General features: G+C 40.4%; 2 protein-coding genes across 2 annotated transcripts in view; both read left to right on the top strand.

Moving 5' to 3' along the window:
• MOSMO (modulator of smoothened) overlaps window positions 1–22,095 on the top strand; it is a 35,855-nt gene extending 13,760 nt beyond the window's left edge. Inside the window, exons 2-3 of the mRNA XM_026116197.2 lie at window positions 9,064–9,276; window positions 18,158–22,095. Of these exons, the coding sequence (XP_025971982.1) occupies window positions 9,064–9,276; window positions 18,158–18,342 (398 nt within the window). The 3' untranslated portion in view covers window positions 18,343–22,095. The remainder of the gene's footprint in view (window positions 1–9,063; window positions 9,277–18,157) is intronic.
• Window positions 22,096–22,264: 169 nt separating this feature from the next.
• VWA3A (von Willebrand factor A domain containing 3A) overlaps window positions 22,265–24,346 on the top strand; it is a 40,577-nt gene continuing 38,495 nt past the window's right edge. Inside the window, exons 1-5 of the mRNA XM_064520271.1 lie at window positions 22,265–22,595; window positions 22,824–22,911; window positions 23,150–23,270; window positions 23,511–23,635; window positions 23,714–23,788. Of these exons, the coding sequence (XP_064376341.1) occupies window positions 22,847–22,911; window positions 23,150–23,270; window positions 23,511–23,635; window positions 23,714–23,788 (386 nt within the window). The 5' untranslated portion in view covers window positions 22,265–22,595; window positions 22,824–22,846. The remainder of the gene's footprint in view (window positions 22,596–22,823; window positions 22,912–23,149; window positions 23,271–23,510; window positions 23,636–23,713; window positions 23,789–24,346) is intronic.

Raw genomic sequence — 24,346 nt, 5'->3', positions numbered from 1 at the left:
AGGGCCTTTGTTTGGTCCTCAGGAGAGCTGTTCCCGCGTTGCTGCCGGAGGATAACTCTTTCAACGTGTGGTGGTCCATCTCTGTTTCTTTCTTTTTTTTAAACCATGATACTGAAAATCTTGCATGTTGGAATCCAGAAATAAACTTGTTTCTTATTGGCCCAAATGTCTGCAATTTAAATAGGTCACAACTCTCATCATAATGATTGTGGTCTGTAGTAATAAACTTTTCTAATACATGGAAGTCATAAGGCTCTTTCCCGGTTTGTAGCTCTTGTTTTTTTTTTTTTTTCTTTCTTTTTTACCCCTTTCTCTCATGTTTGGTGGGGGAAGGGAGGGAGAAGACTGTGGTTTTTATGGAGGGTGGGATTTGGTTTGAATTAGGAATGATGCAAGTACTGAATTGAAAACTTTTGAGACAACTCCGGCACCAGATGGTCCTCAGCAGCAAGGCAGGCTTTTCTGCTAACATACCACAGCCCTTTAACATTGAGGCTGGCCTTTAAAAATGAAGATTCTTCTTTCTAAAAGTCAGTGAGCTTTGGAGTTGCCTCTAAGAGTGCCAAAAATGGTACACTAATAAATCAAGCTGTCTGGGCATTAGATTGTTAAATAGAATTAAATTAATAGGCTTGTCGTTGCTACCATAAGCTGTGTTTGAAGTTAGGGGAGTTTCCTCATCTGTTATTGCCAATATAAGTATTTTTAAGAAACTCATTTAGTCCCTCAGACAAAGGAACATGCTTTCCATCTTTAGTGCAGGAAGAACGGTGCCTTTCAAAGGTGGCTTGAATGGGAGAGAGCCTTCTGATTTCAGAGAAGGGAATAAACAGAGCAGCAGAGAAATAGCAGCATATAAAAACATGCTGTCTTATAATTTTGATTTGATTTGAGTTATTCTTGAATAGATGCATTCTGGATACAGCAAGGAGTTTGCAAATAAATCTAAGTCTTTATTAAATCTGATCTTTTAACATGCTATATGTACTTTTTAGGTGCTTTTTTCTTTTCTGAATGACAAATATCTAATGGGCTTATGAACTGATCTTGCATCTGGTCACTTAATAAAATGATGCTGGTCTGCTTCAACATGAGAAATTCCCAGGCTTTTGGTCCAGGGTTACAGTAATCATTAGATAATTCAAAAAACAAATCAGAATGAGTTCAAAAAAAATTAAGATCTGGAATACGAAGGACAGGAAAGATAATCATTCAGAATCCCTTTGTTTTGGACTCCTATATATTCTCTGTCTTCGCAGTTAATCCTCTGTTACTTTTTTTAAAGCCTTTATCCAGATCATCCTTAAAGATTCATAAATCTTACTTCAGCAAGTCTGAACTTGGTTGACTCTTAGTCTGTCTGAACAACATACTAAAACATCCGCAGTAAAAGAATCAATCTATCATGCCACATCCTGAATACGCTACTTGCATGATAACCTCGAAGTTATTTTAGAGGTATAAGTGCTAAATGGCATCTTTTCAAACTATCCCCCCCTTTCTCCACAAATGAATTAATTCTTTATGTAAGAACAGTATTCTTTTATAAAAGAACAGATACGGTATTCTCATACTTGATTGGAAACTGGCTACTGATCCTGTCTTGTATTTTGGTCCTTTTATATGTCCATTATAGCTATTTAAGTGATCCAGATATTATCTGTCCTATAGCATTGACCTAAGCAAAACAGTGGAGGGAAGAAGGGTGTTGCTTGACTTGCTTACAGTTACTTAACTGCAGATAGTTGCATGTATGTGCTATTTTACAAAATGCAGCGAGATGACATTATTTTAGGCTGTAAACATTTTAAAGTTGCCTTAATGGGTCAATAGTCTAAAAATTAGATGATTAACTGCATTTCCTTTTTTTTTAAAAAAAGAAAACCCTCTAATTCTGATCATTTTGAGATGCGCAAAAATTCTGAGCTATGCTGTGGGCGTCGTTGGGTGGCACCTTACATACAGAGACCCTATAGTTCTGCATCTACCATACCTTTTAGAATCGAGATCTGCCCCAGTGGTGGTGGTCTTTCTTTCCTTCTGACTTCTGAAGTACTTCACAAACCAACTGTATCTTTTTCTCCTGCAGAGTGGGTACATATCCTGCAAAAGCACAGCTTCTTTGCTAACCTTCTGCATGGCTTGCTTAGAAGCATGACTGATCTCAAAACAGAGGTTACAGGGCCAGAATTATGCCTGGATTTTACCCTGAAATAAGTAGAGCTAGCTCTCTGCAGCCTGGAGTAGCCTCCCAGGCTATTGGCAGGGGTGGATCTGCAGTGTCAGTTCTCTGGATTTTGGGACAGAAGAGAGACTGCTCTGTTTCTGGGGAGCTCATACCCTGAATATAGAATTCATGGAAATTTTCCCCAAAACAAAAAATATATAAATAAAGCTAAAAAAGTCATTCTCTCTTCATCCCTGCATAGTAACATCAATTTAAGTTGCCCATTGCAGGAAAATAAATTCCATATGTAAGGCTGGGAAACATCCCAGTTAAGAAACTGCCAAATTCCTTGGATGACGCTGAAAATTTTCTTGGAAATACATCCTCCTTATTTGGTGTTATGGGCAGTTATGTTGGAACTATTCTTACCTTACTCTGTTGTTTGTTCCTCTCAGGAACTCCTCGCCTGTGCTTTGCTCACTTCGAAAACGGTCCTCTGTCAGTGAGGCTTGGTTGCAGGCAAGGAGCAGCAGGCATGTTAAAGGCAAGGTGGCCGAAGTCAACTTGATGGTTATCCTTTGCATTAATTTAGGCAATTAGTCTACCATGACCAAATCACTGCATTCTCCTTAGACCTTCAATATTTCCCCTCTGATCAAGTACCAAGCTACAGCTATGCGTTATAGAGCTGCAGTCAGTTCCTTCTCTTAGATGGACCTAGACCTTTTTCCATTCAAATTTATTAATTGGATAGAACTTGGAAAGTTTCCAAGAACAACTTCCTTCTCTCCTGTCCTTGCCTGTGGCCCAGGAAGAGTTACAGGGAATGGTTTAAGGAAGCTGACCTTACATTACATATGTAGTTCTCTGGCATGTGACTGTTACCTAACCAGCAGCTATGAAAGTTTTAGTGTGCCCAAATAACGTAGCTCCATGTACTGTATTCATTACTAAAACATATAAAATTTGTTGGTGTCCTTGCCACATTGGCAGCACTCTAAGATTTACCTCACCAACACCTTACTAGGAAAAAAGTCCCCTTAAACTCTGCTCTTTGCTTAGCGAAGATAGCTTAACGAGTCCACGGCACAGAAACTGTCTGGTGATCAGAGCTGGGACTTCCAGCAGAAGCACGCCGTCTCACACGGACTGCCACGCAGGGAGGGCTGCAGGGAGTGGTTGGATGTTTTAACCTCCTCGCGAGGCGTAGTAGCCCATAATATTTATCTGATAGTAGTAATAATCATTTGGCCAAGGATGTGGTTGATATACAGGAGGTAAAAGTGAGGAAGCCATGGTCAAGGAATGTGAAGGGTTACAGATGCATTTAAAACCATTTTCTCTAAAATGAGAAGAAAGAGTAAAGATATTTTAAAGTGGAGAGCAGGGGAGGACAGAGGAGGGACAGGTACCCCAAGCTGCTATGAGGAAGAGCAGGTCTGGGGACTTGGTTTGTGCGTTCGTGCGACAGCCCTGCGCATAGCTGCTGAGCTCTGTGTCCGTCTGATTCCTGAGCCCCACCTTGTTCACTGCATCGTGCTTTTACCATATTATTTTTTATCTTTTTATACTGTGAGCTCTTCAGGGCAGTGGTACTTCTGTGTCTGTCCGGCACGCTGTTGACTTTGGGCATTTTGGCAATCAAATAACAGACAAACAGCAAACATCTGAATAGCTGTTTCTATGCCACTGCCTTCCAGCCGTGTACCACTGTGCCACTCTTAATAATTCAGAAGGGATGGGAGAGGCGGGGGAGCGCAAGGGCTGCGGCAATCTTTGTTTCTCTCCGGCGCAGTGGGCGCTTCCTCCTCGGTGGCTCTGCGGTTTCCTAGGAAACGGGAGACGGGTGGCACAGCCCGCCGGCCGGACCGGGACCTGCGGGTCGGCCCAGGGAGGCGACGCATCCGCGCGAGCGTGGAGCGCCACGGCTTGCCTTTCCTTGCTTGCTTTTCCTCTCTTTCCGTTAATGATTTTGTGAAACTTAATCATTAAAGGTGATGGTCCCCAGTTTTAGTGCAGATGTAAAGAGTCTTTTTAGAAGTGATTCCGGAGGAAGTATTAGTAGAAATATTCAGTGTCAGAGAGTGAGTGTTACTGGTGGTCTGGAGGAGTGGGGTGAGATAGCATAGGAGCTGGATCATTAAATCTTCCACTGGTATAGATTGGAGTCTGGGAAGTAGTCACACTGTCACCACTGAAAGGTTGTTTAACATGTTTGAAATGCACCGGTACTTCAGGGAGCACATCTATTGGAGACTAAGGGCCTTTTCACTGACATTTGCTCAATGCAGTGTCCTCTGTTTTGATCAAGGCTGAATCTCATTTTTAGCAATTATATATTCTTGTCACCTCTAGCACTGGCTGCACTGACCTGCGTTGATGCCAGGCGCAGAAGCTAAGGAAGGAGAGCCGTAGGAGAGAAACAGAGCAGCGCCCGGTGTCTCCAGGTTGTCCTTACAGCTCCTGACGACTGTGCATTACCGGCATCGGGAGGTGGATGGGCAGGCATGGTTACTCCACTGTACTGTGTTTTAGGGCTATAAAGTGTATCCATTTCTAAGCTGCCTAATCTACTAGCATTTAGTGTTCTTTGTTCTATACCTGTGTTACGTGCTTAGGTTTCAGCGATTATGCTGGGATTATTCTGAGGGGATGACCGAAAACCTTTTTTACCTAGGGATAGAAGGGGACTCGATGACTGCCTTGAGATGGGCAATCGGGCCATTCTCCAGCTGCAGGTGGAGGGAAACTATTCCATTCACTGCATCTGTCCCTCCATTCACTGATAGACTAGATAAGGCTAAGCAAGGCTTTCTATACCAACTTAGCGTGTTGGCAACTGCCCAGTAAGTGTTTGCTTCTTTGGTTTGGAGATGGACCACGTAAACCCACTCTTTTGAATTCCCTGGCAAATAAGTACTCTTTTCCATGCCAAAGAACAGCCTTACCTATGGAACCGGAGGGTATATGTGTATAGGTATGTGTCTGGCGGGCTGAATGATTCTAGCTGGCTCACATGAGGTTCTGTGGCCTCCGGGGTTGATTCACTATCGGTCCAGTCTTCTGTTGAAGTCTGCATTCAATAGAAGATTTGTCACTATGGGAGCAAGCTGTGAAGTTTAATTTCCTTATGGGTCAGCTTATGTACACAGGCAGCAGTGGTACACAGGCAAGGTATCCCTGTATAGTGAATTAAGCTTGAACTTAAATTAAACTTATGAGTACATAATGAGCTTGTTTCTTCTTTGAGGAACCTTTAGAAATAGTCTACAAACCTTTGTCTGCCCTCCTGGTGACTCCCAAGAGTCTGCAGACTCAGGGTTCAAAACCCTGAATGGTATATCTACTTCAAATTTGCTGTCAGGAAGAACACTTAAGAGAAGGTACTACGTATGTGTTAGCAAAAGCTTAATTATGAAGTAAAGTTCAGTATTGTTCCTCGAAAACAGCAGATCATGAATTTTATTTGCTGATGCCCTAAAAATATGTTAAAAGAAAAAGATGGAACATCATACTCGGGCACCAGAAGTGATGTACTTAACAGTTTGGGAAACCCTGCTCTGAGTGGTTCCTTACAATTAGCTTTGTGTCTTCAAAAGAAATGCTACCCTGGTTCTCACAATTCAGAGGTTTAACTTGTACTGTTTTCATTTGCAGTTGTGTTTTTTGGAGAAAATCAGCCTTTGGAAGAGTAGCTTAACGGCAAAAAGTTTGCTCTGAAAAACGGTAGATCAAAATGGAGTTCTCCTCTAAATACAGCACTACAGGGCTTAGCTTTGGTCCCCTCTGTATCTGAATCTGACATGTCAAATGTGCTCATTTTACTAGAAAAATGTCTTTTATATATATATCCAGTTCAGCAGACTGCATCTGAATTCTGAAAGATGAGTTAGTTGTCTCCTTCTGATGCATCCTCACCTGCAGCAACTGTTCTGCAGTCCAAAGTAAGGCTCTTGGTGACCACGTTGCTTATGGTGGATGAGCAGCTATGTGCCTGATTGGAAGGAAAGAAACAGTTTTGTTAATACACAAAATGGAATAGAATCCAGCACAGTGGTTCTTAGCAGTGTTGATTTTGCCAAAGTTAAAGTGTACTAAGCAAATTATTGGCACTGAATTCAGAAGAGGTCCCTGAATCCAGAGAACAGATTTAACGAGTGCACGATGTAATATTTATGAAGTCATATTTTAGTTTAGAACTGCAGTTTAGACGATGCTGACTTTTGCTACAAGTATTGTGGCTAAATCCTTGTCTTGCAGAGTGATCAGGATTAACTTCCTGTTCTCAGATATATGACAGTACAGTGGATGGCCTCTTCATCCCAAAACTACAAGAAACTACTTAGTGTTTTGTATGAGGTTCTGCAGTGTGCGTGTTTCAGGGAGACTGACTTGTAAGAACATATGCACAATCCCCTCTACCCTGCAGCTCATGTAAAACTAAAACATTACAGACTACGGGAAAGAACCTGAGAAGCAATTCATGTAAAACTGTGTACTGTACAGGTATGTGAGCTCTGCACAACTACCTGTGTAATTCGGGCTGAGTTCTCTGTAATCCTAGTGTACAGCAGTGATCTGATTGATGTGTATATATCTTGAATAGAAACTGCCAGTTTTGTAGTTTTATAATTGTCAGTTTTGTAACTGACACCTTTTTTCTTAAAGGATTTCGTTTGAATTTGTAGCTGAAAATTCATCTCTGAATCTTTCTGTTGATGAATATGTAATTAAAGGGACATATTTGAATAGAGCTAAAAATTTTTAGCCTAAACAAAGGTTACAGAAAGCCTTCAAAAGAACTGATCCCTTAACATTATTGCTCTTGCTTCTTCACCTCCTCTAGGAGTGTGTCAGAAGCGCTAAATCTAGCATAACACAGTATCCTGCCTCCTAACATACTGATCCTAGGCTCACAAACTGATGCTGCTGGTATTCATTGCCAAGGTATAAGCAGACAGGACCTGTACACTTGCAGAAACTGGCTCCAGGGTCCTAGGACATGCATGCTAAGACTTGCTAGGAGCCTTTTGACTATTGGCTTACTTCTTTGTTTCATGCCTTTTTCAAAAAAGAAGATAAAAAGTATGACAATTGTTTCTCCTTCCAAAAGACATGCTGAACCAACCTCAGTTTCCAAGTCTGACTGTAATAACATTTATAAGTTTTCCCTCTCTATTTTAAACAGTTCAACTATAACAATATTTATTTACAATAATTTAGGGAACATGATGTTCACTTTAACATTAGCCAGTTGTGATTTTTACTTCTAATTTAGATAAAGGGCAGTTGTGCTTATTTAGGAAAATGTTTTAGAAGAGGGGACAAAATTGAGAAACACAGAACTTACTATTTAAGAGACACTGTAAAAATGGATTTTAATCTTGCATGTTTGGTGTTAAAATTTTCCAAATAAAGATAACTTCATTATTAAAGCCTACTAAAAGCTAATTTAAGAGTCTTGAAAACACTAATTGGATTTTAAGTTAAAACTATTTGGATTTAATAGGAAATACCTAATATTGTGCCACTTGGAGAATTCTGCATGTTGTGGTGTGTCTTACACTCAGTCCATTAGTTGCCTTCTGGTTTGCCATTGGAAGAGTCAACTACAATTTTAAAATTATTTTGGTTTGCTTTTCTGGTAGGCTGCCGCTGTGACAAACAAAACATTATGGTTCCTGTAACAGTCTTGCCCTTTCTCTGCGACCTTTTCTACTAGTAAAGTAGATATCCCAGTTTGTGTGTGTAGTAACTCTTGTTAACTGTCAAAAGAACTGACCTAAGTCTCTTGCATAGAAAGACGCTTAAAGACACTGTCAGGAGGTATATTTTTGAAAAATGTATTTAAAATCTAAGTGTGATATAAATGCAAATTCCACTGCAGGGCTTTGTGGAAAAAAGCTGTATTTACAGATGAGGGGGAAAAAGGCGTTAGACAATTAAAAGCATTTTAGAGTGCCGCAGTCCATTGGAGGGCTCTTTCAGTTCTTTCAGTTCAGTTTCCTCCATCTGTGCTTTTGTTAGATGATAAAAGTGTTTCTTCTTGCACGCATGAGGAAATGATCCTATCTACAACTCACTACCGCTTTAGCCGATACTGGCAGACTTCACAGGAGAGCTTTATCCCTCCGGTTAGACCTGGAATGCCACTCACGAACCAGGTACAGCTTGTAACCATCTCACTTCAGCTTGTGCAAGTGTGTCATGAAAGACCTCCACATCTGGAATGCTGTGTCCAATTCTGGGCTCCCCAGCCCAAGAAAGGCATGGTTTATTGGACCAAGGCCAGAGAGGGCCACAAAGATGATGAAGGGACTGAAGCATCTCTCATACAGGGGTTGAGAGGACTGTTTAGCCTGGAGAACAGAAGGCTCGGGGGAACCTTGTCAATGTTTATAGATATCTGACAGGAAAGTGTAAAGAGGATGGGGCCAGACTATTCTCAGTGGTGCCTGGTAACAGGACAAGAGGCAGTGGGCACAAACTGAAACACTGGAAATTCCACTTGAACATAAGAAAACACTTTACTGTAAGGGTGGCTGAACATTGGAAAAGGTTGTCCAGATAGGCTACGGCGTCTCCATCCTTGGAGATATTCAAAAGCCATCTGGATGTGGTCCTGGGCAACCTGCTCTAGCTGGCCCTGCTTGAGCAGAGGGTTGGGCCAGACGATCTCCAGAGATCCCATCCAACCCCAACTATTCTGTGATTCTGTAGCATGAAGATACATGTTTAAAGCATGCTGCTTTTATCCTCTGTGTTTGAAAGGTCTATTAAGGCTGATCAAAGAAAGAATCCCCTGTTTTTGGACAATCCTGAGTTTTGATTTGCCATTGAGCACCCCTCAGAGAGAGTTTTAAAAGTTTATTTGCCTCTCTGCTATGTATTTTCAGGTGCTCTCACAGTTGGCCTTGTGCGACAGTGTCAAACCATCCATGGACGTGACAGGACCTGTATTCCTCCACGGCTGCCTCCTGAGTGGGTCACTACGTTATTTTTCATCATTATGGGAATCATTTCACTAACTGTCACATGTGGTTTGCTGGTGGCTTCCCACTGGCGAAGAGAAGCTACTAAATATGCCCGCTGGATAGCATTCACTGGAAGTAAGTGACCTCAACTACACAGTTGACCTGTATGCAGGATGAGCTGGTGGAGTCTAGAACAACACTACCAAAGGGCAAACTAAGTTGTTGTATGGTGTTGCTAGGGAACAGTGGTAGAAGGGCTCTTTTTCTGAAAAACATTCTTTCTCTTTAAATACCATGTTTGAGAGAAAAATAAGACTCTTCAACATTCAAGAGGCTGGTATCTTAAGTGACTGATAATTGAGAGAGATTAACAGTTTGTGGGCCAAGGGTGAGAGAAAGGAAGGCCTCACATTCCCTGACCCCTTTACCTTCTTTGGGCAATGCCATTAACTGACCCAAGAAAATGAGCAGAGATAGAAGAGGTCAGTTGTAAAGCATGTGACTGATAATCTTTCATCCCTCTCCATTCCCATATATCCTGTAATTCCTTCTACAAGAATGTAATGACTTAAAATTCCCTCCCCTAGAAAGAGGAAGCAGTTGATAGATCTGAGACTTACTACAGTCTGAAATCCATCCCTCCTTGAGGTGTCTCATGAATACGTCATGAGGTGTTGATGCTGGTTAAGTCCTGCTTTATGCTCACAATGGGTGTTTTATTCAAAATATCTGCATCCTAATTGGCTATGCAGGAGGATTGCCCACTGCAGAGCATCTGCTGTGCTTCACAGCACTGAGACTTTTTCTTCCACTAAGTGACCTGCAGCAGTGCCTTAGCTGGAGGAGGAGTATTAGTGTTTTTCTGCCTCCCTGGATTCTGCTCCATGTGAGCACCAGCATAAATCTTCATGGCCAAGGCTAAGCCTCCTCTAGCAGCCCTGTGTTTCTGCAAAGGGAAGCGTACCCTGTGGCTACTGTTATAACAAGTAAGGGGCATAACTTTCAAAGTTTCTTTTCTTGGTGTGTGTGCGTGTGTGTTACAGTCTTAGCCCAACTGTGAAATGGTGCCTTAATGGTGGGGATGACAGCATGAAAAAACTCAAAACCCGAGAGCTTTTAAATTGGCTTGAATTATGACATACCGCTAAAGGTAGCGTGAACGCTAACTCGACGATGCAAGCTTGTGGTTTACACAGACATAAATCTGGTTTAATGGGAGTCTATGACATCTAATATGAATGAGAGTTAAACTTGTTTTGGGGGAGGGGACAACAACATGAAAGTACTCAGCTTGAGCAGAGGCACACTGAGACACTTGTACAATCAAAGCCATCCTTCTGACAACTTTGCTACATGGCATATTAAATTGGTAATGCATCTCTTGCAGACAATGGAGCTATTGAAATGCTGAATCCATTGTGATTGACTTTTATTTTCCAGTGAATGATTATAATAGCAGACATAAGTATTACTGAATGTTCCATCCCAACTTGTTCAGTTGCCCTGGTTTATCTGTACATATTTCATGTACATCTAATGCGTGCAGGGAGGGTTTAAACTCAAAATGCCACATAAAATTAAGATGCTTACAATGAGCTGAACTCAAAGCTCCAAGGAAAAGAGATTTTTATTTGAGTACTATATATTAATAGTTGATACTGTAGTTCATTAACTGAAGGTTTTTTCTTAATTCACAGCTTGTATTTTAGGCTTTAAATATTTTACTTTTTTTTTTTTTAATATCTCCAATCATTAAATGCTTGCATCTTTAGTTTTCTACAACTGTGATGGTTGGTTCAGGCAAAAATTCTGATGCCCTAAAGCTGCTTTTTCCTTTAGATTCCTTTAGGCTTCCAACATGTCCCCTATTAGAAGTCTAAATATAGAAGGACATTGCTTTATTTCAGCATTTGCTTTTGCCTTTTTCCTGTGAGATGTTTAATAAGGAAACATATTAATTAGGTTTGTTCTCTTGCAACTCAGAATTATTCATAATTCTGTTAACATATGATCACTGTATTGTTGAAATTCCAAAATTGAACATCTTTGATATTTATCTCCAATACATAAGTTTCTGACCTTTGTATTCCTGTTACCAATGATTATGGGGAACTTTATTGCTTAAATCACATCTAAGAACAGTCACTTACAGAAAAAAAGTGCATGGAAGGCAGAGCTCCTTATTTTTCAGTATGATGAGAGTGACTTCTATGATTCATTGGATGGCAACTCTAATTAGAAATCTATTTGTAGATTACTATTAGTGAAACATGGAGCCATGTGGAATAAACTTGAAATACTATGAACAGGTCCTTCCTGTGAAATGGCAAAGTGCTGTATTATGAAAACATATGTAACTCATTAGAAGAGAGTAGGGAAAACATCATAGTTTTATAATATCACTTCCGCAGGCAATTTCAAGACTCAACAGCCCAGTTTAGGCTACTAGCAAATATTCTTCTCACCAGACTTTCTGAACACAATACAGGACATGCCATCTTAGGTGGCAATAGAATCTGCTGGGGTTGGCAAAGGCAGCTCTGGGACTCGCAACTCCATTCTTTCCAAATGCAAGGGGCTGTAGTTTAAATCATAGTATCTAAGGGCAAAGGATTCTTCCTGCTCAGGCCTCTCCTTCCAACTCTGACAACAGCACAGAGAGGTTGGTAAGAGGTTGCTCTTTCCCAGTTCCTGCTGGAATTTGACCCCACTGGGTAGAGTCAGTTTGTATCCAGATTCTCTCTAAGAGCCCTTCTGTCCGCGGGGCAGGAATGCTGCTCAGAGAAGTCATGAGAAAGTCTCCTCCTACCCCTAGATGACTGTCTGAAATACCTCTTTTTGGAGGAAGAGGATGAAGACCTCCCTTGCAGAAGAGAAAGGTCTTGGAAGTGCAGACCCCTGTAGCTGTTCTAACACCACCACACAGGGAAAGAAAAGCTAGCTGATTCCCTTGTCTTGATTCGTGACAGTCCTGTGAAAGACCCCAAGGGACCATTTGACGTTTTTCTCAAATGATATATATCTGTGGAGTGCAACCATGCAAACATTCCTCAGCGCTTGGTTCCTTTGCTCACTTTACAGAGCACAGTATGGTAATTCAGGGAAGAAGAGTCCAGGTCATAAACTAGTGCTGATTGCTCTGGCATGCCTATACCAACCCCTTCAAAGAGAAACAAAGGTAGGATGGAGATTTTCTGCTACACCTAAAAGATCAAGATAGTATTAGATTGTTGGGTTTAGACACTGTTTTGGATTGCGGTGACTTAATATCCAGACAGTTTGTCTCAGCTTCTGTGACAGACTGTGGTTTTCACTTTCATTTCTTACTGTTATAATGGCTGTGGATTGGATCCATAGGTCCTTGAGTGACTGTCTTCACACATGTCCCTCTGCACTCAGCAGATTTTGTTTCTGGTACTGATTTAGGCAGAGGAACCTGCTTGCTTTTCTTTCTGTTTCTAGCACAGATCACAAGGGAGTAGCTCTCTTGCAGTATGAATTGGAACTTTTTTTTTCTCAGCAGATAACTGTTTCTCTCCTTGGTAGATTATATTTCTTGATCATATTGAGAATAAGGTTTGTAGTTTCCTTAAGAAAAACTAACTGCATTTTATAGCTTATATTTCTTGTGGAATTTTTGCTTGTAATCTTGTAGATGGCTCCAGATTTTAACAGTGCATCTACAATCAGTTACTGCTAAGAATGATCCTGTCAGTCATGTTTAGCTAAGGGACACATGAAGGATACAAGTTTGATCTGTCAGTCCTCTGCTGTGTATACCTCTAAGGGAATGCATCCAAGAGAGTATTTACTAGCACGCTTTTTGTATCCTTCCACAGCCATTGGTGGTTTTATTGCATGGAAACTTGTCTTTCTGGCTTCCCTGTAAAAGGGCTTTGTGGAGAGCAGAGGTATTTCCCTCCTCCAGATCATACTGTGAGTGACAGAAGTCTTCTAACGGCAAATGCAGTTTTCTTTCTTTTGCTATAGAGAAGTGTCTTTCAAGTATGACAGTATTCCTATTAATGTGTTAGGTATTTTCACCTTGGGCACAGACGCATCAAAGCTGTTTGAGTCCTGTTAACTGTGGTGTCAAATTTGCACAATGTAATGAAGAATGGATTCCTTCTTGGTGTTCATGGTATTCTTGGTACTGCTTGGGTCTTTATATGCTGCTTCTTCCAAGAAAGAAGCATTGCAGACTCATAGCTGTGCCTATGCCTGATGTGTTGATAGCAGCCAGAGATCTGGTCACTTATTCCATTGCATGGTATTATTTGCCTGCTGCACAAGTACGAGTTAACGGCCTATTACCATTTTAGTTTCTGTACCGCTTCATCACTAACTAGGCCTCTGACATAGTGATGTAGTGACATAAGTTAGTAGACGACAAGTACCTGGCTTTGGTATCGTTCCAGGGATCTCTGAAACTGCTCCTTTTTTGCTAGTCCTACTTTCAATTTACCAGAACCGCTTTCCTTTTCAGAGTGGTTGTTATGCCATCTGCTGTTTTAGAAGATAAGATGTGATGAACCTGTGAGAAATCATAAACGTTGTAATCTCCCCACCCCCAATATGTTCCTAAAGACAGATACTGTTAGGTTCCCTAATTAGAAGCTCTGTCCAGAGCTAATTCTCTGTGACAGCCACCTCACTGGTCTTCTGTATATTGTAACAATCTTGGCTATTGCAGGAATATCCCACAAGACCTGCTTCCATCTTACAAAGATTCAGGTTTCCACCATCTGCTCAACTAGAAAGGGAATTCTGTTTCTGCCACCATTGGAGTAGATGCTCCTCTGAGATGTATCAAGGGAGGAGATGCTGGACAGAATACTTAATCATATTTCTGCCTTCTTTCCAGCAGTTACCAGATTTCAGTTATTTCCTTTGTCTGAGGATTTGAATGTTCATGAGTATAACAGACTTGATTTTGGGAATGCAAGTAGCAGTGGGGCAGGACAATCATATTGTTAACTGATATTGGCTATCCTGCAAACATCTGTCCCTGGTGCTCCCCAGTGAACAAAGTGCTTCTTGAGTTATTGAAAGGTTTGCAGCAGATGCTGGTTTCTATGTTACGCATCTCTAAAAAGGCCAGCAGTACTACCACAAGCCCATGTAAAGACTAGACTATAGCTTTTTCCTTCTCTTAATATGCTGTATCTTGAATTCTTTGAAGTTGCTGTCATTGGATGTTCAAAACAATTTCATGCTAAAGAATTAAAGGAACTCGTTCTTTTTTTGACAGCCACCATTCAGAACCAGATTAGAGATGATCATGGTATTTGTCTTAATAGAAACTGTAATCATTAGATGCCTCATTTTTGCAAATTCTCCTACCCAAGGAAAAAGTTGAAGTCATAAGGAGTACTCTTGACTGAAAAGTTCCTTATAGGTTGCTAGAGATGCTGCTGGAAATTCACTGAACTAATCCTACCAGATATGGAGATTTACAGTTGGGTTTACAGTTTATATAAGAAATTCCTATCCTCTAGCCAAAATATCTCCTTCTAAAAGAATACACGCTAAGTTAGCTGAACACTTCCTGTCTTGGATTTTTTTCTCTTTAGTTTCTATTTTTTGAATGAATTTGTCATTCAGTCTTTTCTTAACGTCTTCTCAAAACTTTTCCATAGTTCAGGCTTCCTAATCTGACATCGACTTTGGTGAATCAGGTTTTCATTTGCTATCTCTGTAGACTAAAAGTTCAGACCGCACAAAGCAAAAATTGCTTAGAAGCCCTTACAGCAGAACATGTGCACTGCTGTTTGGAAGAGAAAAGTTGGCCAGTTACATCTGTAATAAATGTTGTTTGAAATGAGTATGCACATCAGCATTCTGCACACTGTCTGCATGTGCAAAATTTAATTTTTCTCTTGTTGCGAACTGAGGGAGAGGTGAGGTAACTGCACCTTTCTGTCCTCAGGTGAGAACACAAGGAGACACTGGGCGCACACTCGACTTGGCAGTACGGTGCTGCTAGGAGGTCTTAGACCTAGGGGCATTGGTACACGTATGTACTACACACTACAAAGATCAGTGGCTTAGCAGAGACAAATAAAGATATGTTCTTCTGCCATATGCATGAGGCCATCAAAACTTGTCCAGCTGTGTAGTTCTTGATAGTAATATAGCAGATTTAATCTTTAAAGTGCAGGTGGTGTTTTCAGAATCCTAAATCTGTTTCCTGTAAGTGTGTTACTGTTAAAATATAGTAGAAGTTTTGTAAATAACTGGAATGCTCTTCAGGAAAAAACTGGATGTAATAGGAAACATGCTGAGTTATGATAATGTGACTCATCCTCAGAATATTGTTGAAACTGTTACTAATTATATGTTGTGTTTCTAATTGTGTATTATCAACCACTTTTTTCTGGACCACTCAAGTACAGAGCCCTTCTGTGCTTACACAGATCTGTTCAAGAAACACATACCCAGGGATTCTCTCTTTACCTAGGCCAGTTATTGATGAAGATATCCTTAAAACAGGGGAAATACTCTTTAAGGATTAGATTCTGTAGCAAGGAGTTACATGGACCAATAATCACGGAGATGAAAAACTTCTAGATTATGTAATGTTTCATACCTGGTTTCTGGTTCCTTGGTTTTATTTTAATAGGCAGCCTAACTAGGTAGCACTGAGCAAGAATTTACTTGCAGTTGCCTGATATTTTTTTCTTATGGGCTTTTTCCACTTTAAAAATAATTTGCTGGTACTGTTATATTAAAAGCAAGGTATGAGCTCCCTCTAGAGGCTAATTTGATTTTTTTATAGTAAATATTTTTATTTAGCTGAAAGGCTGATTCCAGTCTTAGCAGCTTTCGTGTAAGCTGCTTCATATGTTTGGGAATGCAAGTAACAGCTGATGTTCTGATGTGGATCGCGATTTATAAACCTGATCTATTTTGTTTATGCCCAAATCACATTGGGCGTTTTTTAAATTCAGATTCATCATGCCCATAACTATTCTCTTTTACAGAACACAAGTGTTTATCCTCAAAGCTGAGACCTGCACTGTGCAAACTGTAAGCTTTGAGCCTTGAGGTGTAAAAACATGTGATAAACAGTTGGTCTTGGGTAAACATCAAGTTCATAAAAATGCTGTTAGTATTGGCATGTAACACTCTAGCAAGACAAACTGGAGCATGTGTATTTAGCCAGGAAGAATGGTAGAGAAATTACATTTAAAAATATTGGAGGCTGCTCCAGCCCATCATTTCCTCATTTGAAAAGACTAGAGATTTTGTCCTGTTAAGGGCTGAGAGCTGAGGTGAGCTACTGAATTTGTTTTACGTATTTGCTTTACATGCTTTGGAAACAAAAGCATCTGCAGTGCTACTTAGCCATCACCTTAATCCCTGGTTCCTGTGCAATTACTGGTGCCACTGTTTTTACTGTTGCTTGTTGAAGTTTGACTTATGGGGAGGCTCAAGTAGAGAACAGAGCATCCCTAGAGTTTGTTCTATCTGTGTGGTGGTGTGAAGTGAGAAGGGAGACAAGGACAGCACCTCTGTCCCCAACTAACAAACCATCAGCAGCAGTTTGTGTTAACTGAGTGAATAAATTAGCATGTAATGCACCTTATCCAGGCAAGGGCATTGTGGATTGGCTTGAATTTTCTTTTTCTATGGTTAGGTTTATTTGTAGACTTTGAGGACTGAGGTATATTTCAGTGTTAGCTGTGCATCATGTTAGGAGATAGGTCGTATGTGTATTTGTAAGTTTGGTGGGAGAATAGAGCAGATTCACCGCCTCTGTCCTCAAGATATAATTTAGTTTGTTGGTTGAATGGATATTGGGAAGCTATATTCCACTCACAATAAATAAATGTTTGAAATAAAGTTGAAATATGTAGAAGTGAAACAAGAATAAAGCACTAATAGTTGACTTAACTGGTAGAGTCAGATAAAGTTCTGTGTCATTCTAATATAGAATAAAAAAATGTATATTCTTGAATATGCAATCAATTCAAAAGCTAATCCTTTTTATCGTGAAGAATGCCTTACCTCTTAGAGAAGCCATATTTAGAAGTCATTCTTTTGGCCAAGACAGTAGAATCCCGCGTATTGCCATGTTCACATTAAGCAGGGTTACTTACTCAGAGGTATTTTACAGGAATACTGAAATAGTCATCTGGGACAGATTACAATCCTGGATGTTCTCTGTTAGATCTGAGCAGAGTACTGAAATGTGCTGCAATGCATGTTGCTCACTATTACCTGAAGACCTGTAAAATCCATAATGCAATTTTAATGAATGGCTTTAATAGGGATTCTGGTTTGTTTCTTTGTGTATCCACAAAGAATCAGTTGCAAGCACAAACCATTCAAATTTTCCACTAAAACGCTTAGATTAAATTAATTCAGAAAGCTTCCTTTGGAGTCCAGAGAAAAATCGTAAGGATATCTCATTAAGGAAACATTCATATGACTTAATGAAATGGTGGTGTGTTTTAATCTAGAAGAAACTGCAATGACAAACTATCCCTTTTCTGTTTTTAGCAAAACTTTTACAAACTGTTTTTAGCAAAACTTTTACAAAAATGTAGAAAAAAATTGTGTGGAAGGGGAGGGCAACTACATTTGGAAAAAGACAACCCTTTGATGACAGAAAAGGAGTTTCTTCAGCATTGAATGTTAGTTTTTTACCTTGACTTTGGGGGAAAATAACACTGGAGAAATAATGAACTCTGTGATTAGACCCATGGGTGGTGGTAGAAGTATATCCTCCAAATTTACATTATGTAAAGACAGTTCATGATCCAGTCAACAGAACTGAAATTATAATCAAACAAATAAAGGTGGTTTAGTCTTTGTTGGGAATGGACATGGGATCTTTTAAAAGCAGGATGCAGACAGACTACTCAAACATTTCAAGCAAGTTAGGCACTGGAGTATTGCAGCTCTTCAAGCTGGTCAAAATATTTGACTTGCATTTCTGCACTGCACTATAAACTAGTAAATATTTTGACTTGAATACAATACTGATGTTTTTTTCTTTTTTTTTTTCCAGTGATTCTATTCTGTATGGCAGCCCTAATATTTCCAATAGGATTTTACATCAATGAAGTCGGAGGTCAACCATATAAATTACCCAATAACACAGTGGTTGGGTCTTCGTATGTACTATTTGTCTTATCCATTTTCTTTACAATAGTGGGACTTCTATTTGCTGGCAAAGTTTGTTTACCTGGCTGATGAATGTCTGAACTGCAGGACTTTATATTGGAAAAGAGCAAGACATCAGAGTTGCATTCTCAGGCTGACGCCTAGATCAGACTATCAAACACTTAAAAGAGGAATGCTTTGACTTGTTCTCACTATGCACTTTGGATTAAAAAGGAGAGCCTTTCCCATAACCAAATACAGACAACGTTGACTAATCTCCTGAGCATATTTAATGCAGTCAGGTCTGCACTGTGATAGGAACTAGTGAAGAATGCTTTACACTGAGAAGCATAATGCCCCACGTTACTGTACTGTTCCTGTTTTTAATGTCTAACGATTTGGAAGTCAAAGTATTTATGAACTTTGTGGTAGACCAGAGGGTTGCAAAGGAATTCAAGTGAGGCTGGCCTCGCTGTTTAGGAGATTAGTATTTTACATCTTCCTTCTGATGAGCAAAGCCTTTGGCACCAATATGGATCAATCTTGCATTACTGCACCAAGAAGCCAATAGATCAAAATATGTTCTCTAAAATGTATGTAACAACAAGAAGATATACATCCCCTCCCCCCCATCAGCTCTAGAAAAACACTAAGGAACATTTTAGAGGGGGAATTCTTCCTTATATTTATATAAATATATATATAAATATATATATATTTTGCTGATGCAGTATACAGTGTGTGTGTGTGTGTGTGTGTATATATATATATGTATATGTATATACACACAAATGGTTCCTGGAAAAGAACTCAGAATGCTTTGCTAGCAAAACACTGTGGTGTGCAAAACTAGAACTCAATAGAAAAAAGCCATTTCTCTGAAGGCCACATAGCTGAGAGTCTTCAGTTTACCTCATTCTTTGTAGCAGCCCTTGATTTTAACAGTTTTTTGTAATAGGTACAAACAATCCCATGCCTTTCTAGGTGCAATTTTAAGTTAAGCTAAAATTCTTTTTATGGTAATTTATTTGTATATGAGGGTAGAAGGTGAGATCATGTCATACCTTAAAGTTAAAATCCTAATTTTGGGAAACTGACACTATTTAAATTATTAGCAACTGTTGTACAGAAAGTCTCTTTTTCTACTGCTTTGTTACACTAACATTCATACATGTTCAAGCACAGCAGTTTTCCATAGAGAAGCATTTCTCTAGCACATGTAAAATGCAATGTTTAAATACTGCAAACACTATTCCACCGTAAAGATGGATGAACTTAATTTTCATGTGAGCATTAATTCATCTTTACAAAAACTGAGCAATATAATTGTTATAATTGTTATACACCTTGTTCACTAAGATTGTTATTATAAATGTGGATTTAAGGACCGTCTAAATTTGGAGTAAGTATTCCTCACTGAAAGTAGCTTTATTTTTCAACACAAAAATAAACCTTTGGCTCCATATATGGTGTTACACTTTGCTATGCAGTCTAACCTTCCAGAAAGAAAAAAAAATTGTTAATGTCCCTGGGAAGTTGTCTGCAGTATCAGTCTTTATGTCCCAGTTAATACATGCTTTACATTTCTGAGGTACATTATGAGAACAAAAAAAATTCTGTTTCACGTGCTGTCTTGTTGAGCTTATTAGAAGAGCTGCAGTACTAAACTCAGATTTTTCTAACATGTAAGTGAAAGTGTACTTTAAGAATGAGGATGCTGTCTTTAAAATATAATTAGCTGTTTCCAAAATAATCACTTACCAGATAAGCTTAAGTGTTTCAAAAGAAGACAATTTGCACAATCATTTTAAACTGTGTGCCAGACCCTAATGGGTCCCTGTCCTCTGCCTCCTCCTCGCCCTTCTCCTACCAAGGTATTTTAATTGAAAAAAATGCTGAAATAGATATGTTTTTCTTTTGACATTTTTGAAGGAATTTCTCACTAGAATGCTCTATAAGGGACTTTTTTTCCAGTCAGTTCACTCACAAGTAGAAGGAAATGTTCACAGGAAACTAAGTTTTTCTGAAGTATTCTAACCTGTAAATATAGCCAGATTCCTACTTGGAACTGCTGGTTTAAATTTGATTTGGTTCCTAATTTAAGCCTTGATCTGCATGGGTAGTCTGATCCCCAGAGATGTTGGTGCAACTGTGTATGAATGCAATATCAAATGCCTGGTTCAGTTGCTGGATGGGTGTCCAAATTTTCAGCATTATCACTGGTGTTTCCTAAGGTACAGTATTGACTAAAACTTAAATCATAAATTACAATGAAAAAATAGAGCTTCTTCTTTCTTGCAATGTCAGTCTTGTAAATAGTTGTAGGAGATTTTTTTAACTGGAACACAGGCTTGGGGAGGAGAGAGTTTCTCAGCTGCTAAGATTTCCCCCCCAGGCTTACTTATTTCAGTTACAGTAACATCACGTATACAGTGGATTTAGGCTTAGATTAAATGGCTCACCATTTAATCAAAAATATAAACACTTATGTCAGAGCATACCCAGTCTGTGGCTGGCTGGCTGGCTGGAACTTTCTGATCTGCCAATGCTACTGCTATAAATTATTAAATGATAGCGTAGATTTAAACAGCAGATTGTTCGATTAAATATTTGAGTATTTTAAGTCCAGAAATAGATAGAGCCATCTGCATTTTAAAAAACACACCCTGTAAATGAAGAGAGACAGCTGTCAACAGTTGCTTTTAATAAGGTCACTAAGTACTATATAGTACAGTATTAATTTATAGCAGAAAATCATATCTTGTAAACTGTATATAAAACACTGTTTTATGGTGCAATCATTTGTCAAACTTATGTCTGTTACTTTTGTTTTGAAGTTGTGTGCATTCTTTTCATACCTAAGAGCATCACTGTAAAATCTGCTGAATACTATTTATAGGTTTTATTTGCACAATGTTGAAACTACAGGAAGTTCGTACTGAACATGCCTAAACATCTGTAGACTTTTTCAGTTCATGAAAAGCAAATGTTCACATGAATTTTCTCCAAAGGTAATCCCGTGTATGTTGAGTGTTTACGTAAACTTTTCTGATTCTGCCAGCCATTATATATATAACTTTTTGAAGGACAGCTCATTTCATGTGTCATTAGAAATTCTTAGTCTTCTGCTTCAAAATTCCCCAGAAGGTTTGACATCTTGTCATAATTTGATTTGCGCGCGTTTTCTGGTTTATTTGGCTAACACGACGTAAGATCAGAAACTTGAAATACCTTCAGAAGGAGAGAACTAGTTAATTTGTGTGTATAAATCCTATAGCTGAACTCAGATGAAATAACCCCCGGAAGCTGTTTGTCTCGGATGTGCTTCCTTGAACGTTTGATCATGTAACGTTCGGGTTTCAGCTCCCTTGCTGGCAAGTGAAACCATGTTACGGGCCGTGCTGGCAGCGTGCGCCGCCGCCTGAGCCTCGTCCCCGGCCGATGCAGAACGCGCCGGATTGGGGCCCTCCGACGTGTAACACCTGTGTGTCAGAGCCGTTACTTAACCACTTCAGAACACAACTGTAGATTACTGTGTGCCCAAACAAGATGTAAAAGCTGTCCTTTAAAAACTTCGTGAAGGATGAAAATAATGAAGGAAAATGGTGTCTGCAGATGGGTTGTCCCGCCCGGGGGTGCCGGAGGCCCGAGCCTGCGGCCTCCCCCGTCCGCCCCGCCCCGCCCTTTGTTAAGGATTGTTTTCTAATTGGTTAGAACATTTTTCAATTAATGATTTCCGAACAAATGTTAATACAAACTGTATAAAATGAACATAATTTTCTTCACTTGTATTTTTGTTATTGAGCAAGTTTATCAAAATAAATTGTCTACTAAAGCACCTGGCCCCGGCTGCGCTGAATGGAACCCGCCGCCCCCCCCGCCCCGCGCAGGTGTCGGCTGCGCCCCCCCCCTCCCCCCGGCGGCGAACCCGCCCCCTCCCGCCCCCGCGGCCGCCCCGTCTCCCGCGGCAACGCGGTAACACAGCGGTGCCACCGCCGCAGCGGACGGAGGAGGGGGCGGGCGAGCGGGCAGGACGGCGCCGTGAGGTGCCGAGGGGGCCAGGCGGCCCTGCGGCAGCGAGCGCGGAGGGGTGAGGCGTCCCCCAACGGCCTCGGGGCGCCCCAGCCCCCCCCCCGCCTGAGGGAAGCGCGGGCGGGCGCGCAGCGGGGTGGCGGCGCCCGGCCGCGTGAAGGAAACGGTTGAAGCATCGTCCCCGCTGCGAGTCCCTGGAGCCCGCGCCCGGGTGGCCGCTCGCCGCGGCCCCTGCTGCCCGGCCTCGCCTCGGGTCCCCTCTGCTGGGTGAGCTGCGGAGCCAGGCCCCTAGCGGCGGGGGGTGCGCGTAAGTGAGTGAACGAAGTCCTTTAACAGCTCTTACGGAATAATTTTCAGTACATTCTCTATAGTCTGGAAATTGTAACTGCTCCTTGCAGCTGCTGCTTTTGTTTTGATTTTGCCTTTATCGCACATGAAGTGTAGCCATCATATAAACTGCTGTCAGTACCTTTCAGAACATTGAATGTACCTGATTTAGATTTCTGCTCTAACGCGATACCTTTGCGTGTTTTTTTAAGAAGGCCAAGCCTCAGCTCGTGTGATGGATGCATGCGTCGGGAAAATGGCACGGTTGTTGGACAACGATCAGTTTTTGGAAAAAGTTGGGTAAGGGTGCTGTTAGAAAGTCTTGCTGGGAGTTTATAAGTAGGCATGGAGTAAATAACTGTAGGTTGTATAAGCTATGTACTGTGTCCTTTGAAGCCTTTCTGGTACAGCAGATGGAATATGTAAGCAAATGCCAAAACACAACTTTCCTATGCGCAAACTGCTTTATACAGACTTTGTGACAATGTGGGAGTACTGTCGGTTACGTAATCATCCCCTAAAGCTCACTGTCCTGTAGGGTAAGCACAAAATCCTGTCTGCTGAACCGCCACCCACCATGGCAAGGTTTTGCTGTGACTGATCCAGAGCGAGATAATGGACTGCTAGTAACACACATCAACCAGGCACACGACCTGCTGGTAAGCAAGTTTTCCTGCTAAACAGAGCAACTTTGCAAGTAATACATACAGCTTTCTTGCTGTTGCTTGTCCTAAAGCCTGCTAGTTGTCAAATGTGGTTTGTAGCAGTGCCTGAAATTATTTTGTTCTTGGATATGCGCTGCCTGGCTGCAGCCCTTCCTGGGACTGTTTTTTTTGTCACGTTTGAACACTACACTTCATTTCGCATACTGTACTTAGTATTTCTCATTTGATCTGTAGAGCGTACAAATGATGAAAATTGAGTCTAAAAAGGTGCAAACCACAGAAGAATGGCTAAGAAACTACAGTCTAGAGTCCTTGCAATTAACATTAGAGCATCTAATAAATGAAGGCAGTATTATTTTGTAAGTACAATGCTGCCCTTTCTTTAATCAGTCCTAATTTGTGTGCATCTCTTATGCTAATTATACATAATGTTCTAGGAATTCAAGAAATGCTGTTGAAGAGATAGAGTTAACAGAAGAGATGGTTACTGATTTTGAGTCCAGACTTTCTGAGTAAGCATATGTCTTGTTTAGGATGTTGAATTGTAACTGATTCTATACCCCCTTCTTTCTTTGCATGCTTACAGATACATACTCCCCACCCCCCCACCCCAATACTAATCTGGTATCTGTAGGAATTTCAGACTACCTCAGTATTAATTCCTGTCTGCTGAGATTTAGGGTAGATAGTAATTACAAGTCACTACAATTGAGATTTTTTAATGAAGATACTTATAAACTAGGTTTTCAACTGAAGCAATAAGCTAATTTTAGAAAGTCAGCTAGTGAATGGTTGGGTTTTCTCAGGTAATACAATACATCTGTTGGTAATAACATATTGCTTGTAACTTGGATTAATTTCAAACTATCAATCTAATCATGAAAGGTGGCATTGCTTGGTTTTCTGTTCAACGACTGAAATGCTGAAAGGAGTTTGTGTTAGAACTGAGAAGGAAGGAAAACCCTATAGCAGATATTTGGAGGCTGAAGTTTTCTAAGTGAATTTTAAATGTATGAAATCAAGGAAACTTGTGTTGAGAAAGAGATTTAATGAACAGATTCAATAAGCTG

The sequence above is a fragment of the Dromaius novaehollandiae genome, chromosome 14 (assembly GCF_036370855.1).
Source record: "Dromaius novaehollandiae isolate bDroNov1 chromosome 14, bDroNov1.hap1, whole genome shotgun sequence".
Classification (NCBI taxonomy): Eukaryota; Metazoa; Chordata; class Aves; order Casuariiformes; family Dromaiidae; genus Dromaius; species Dromaius novaehollandiae.
Note: the sequence above shows the minus strand (reverse complement) of the source record. Positions and strands in the feature narration are given on the sequence as shown.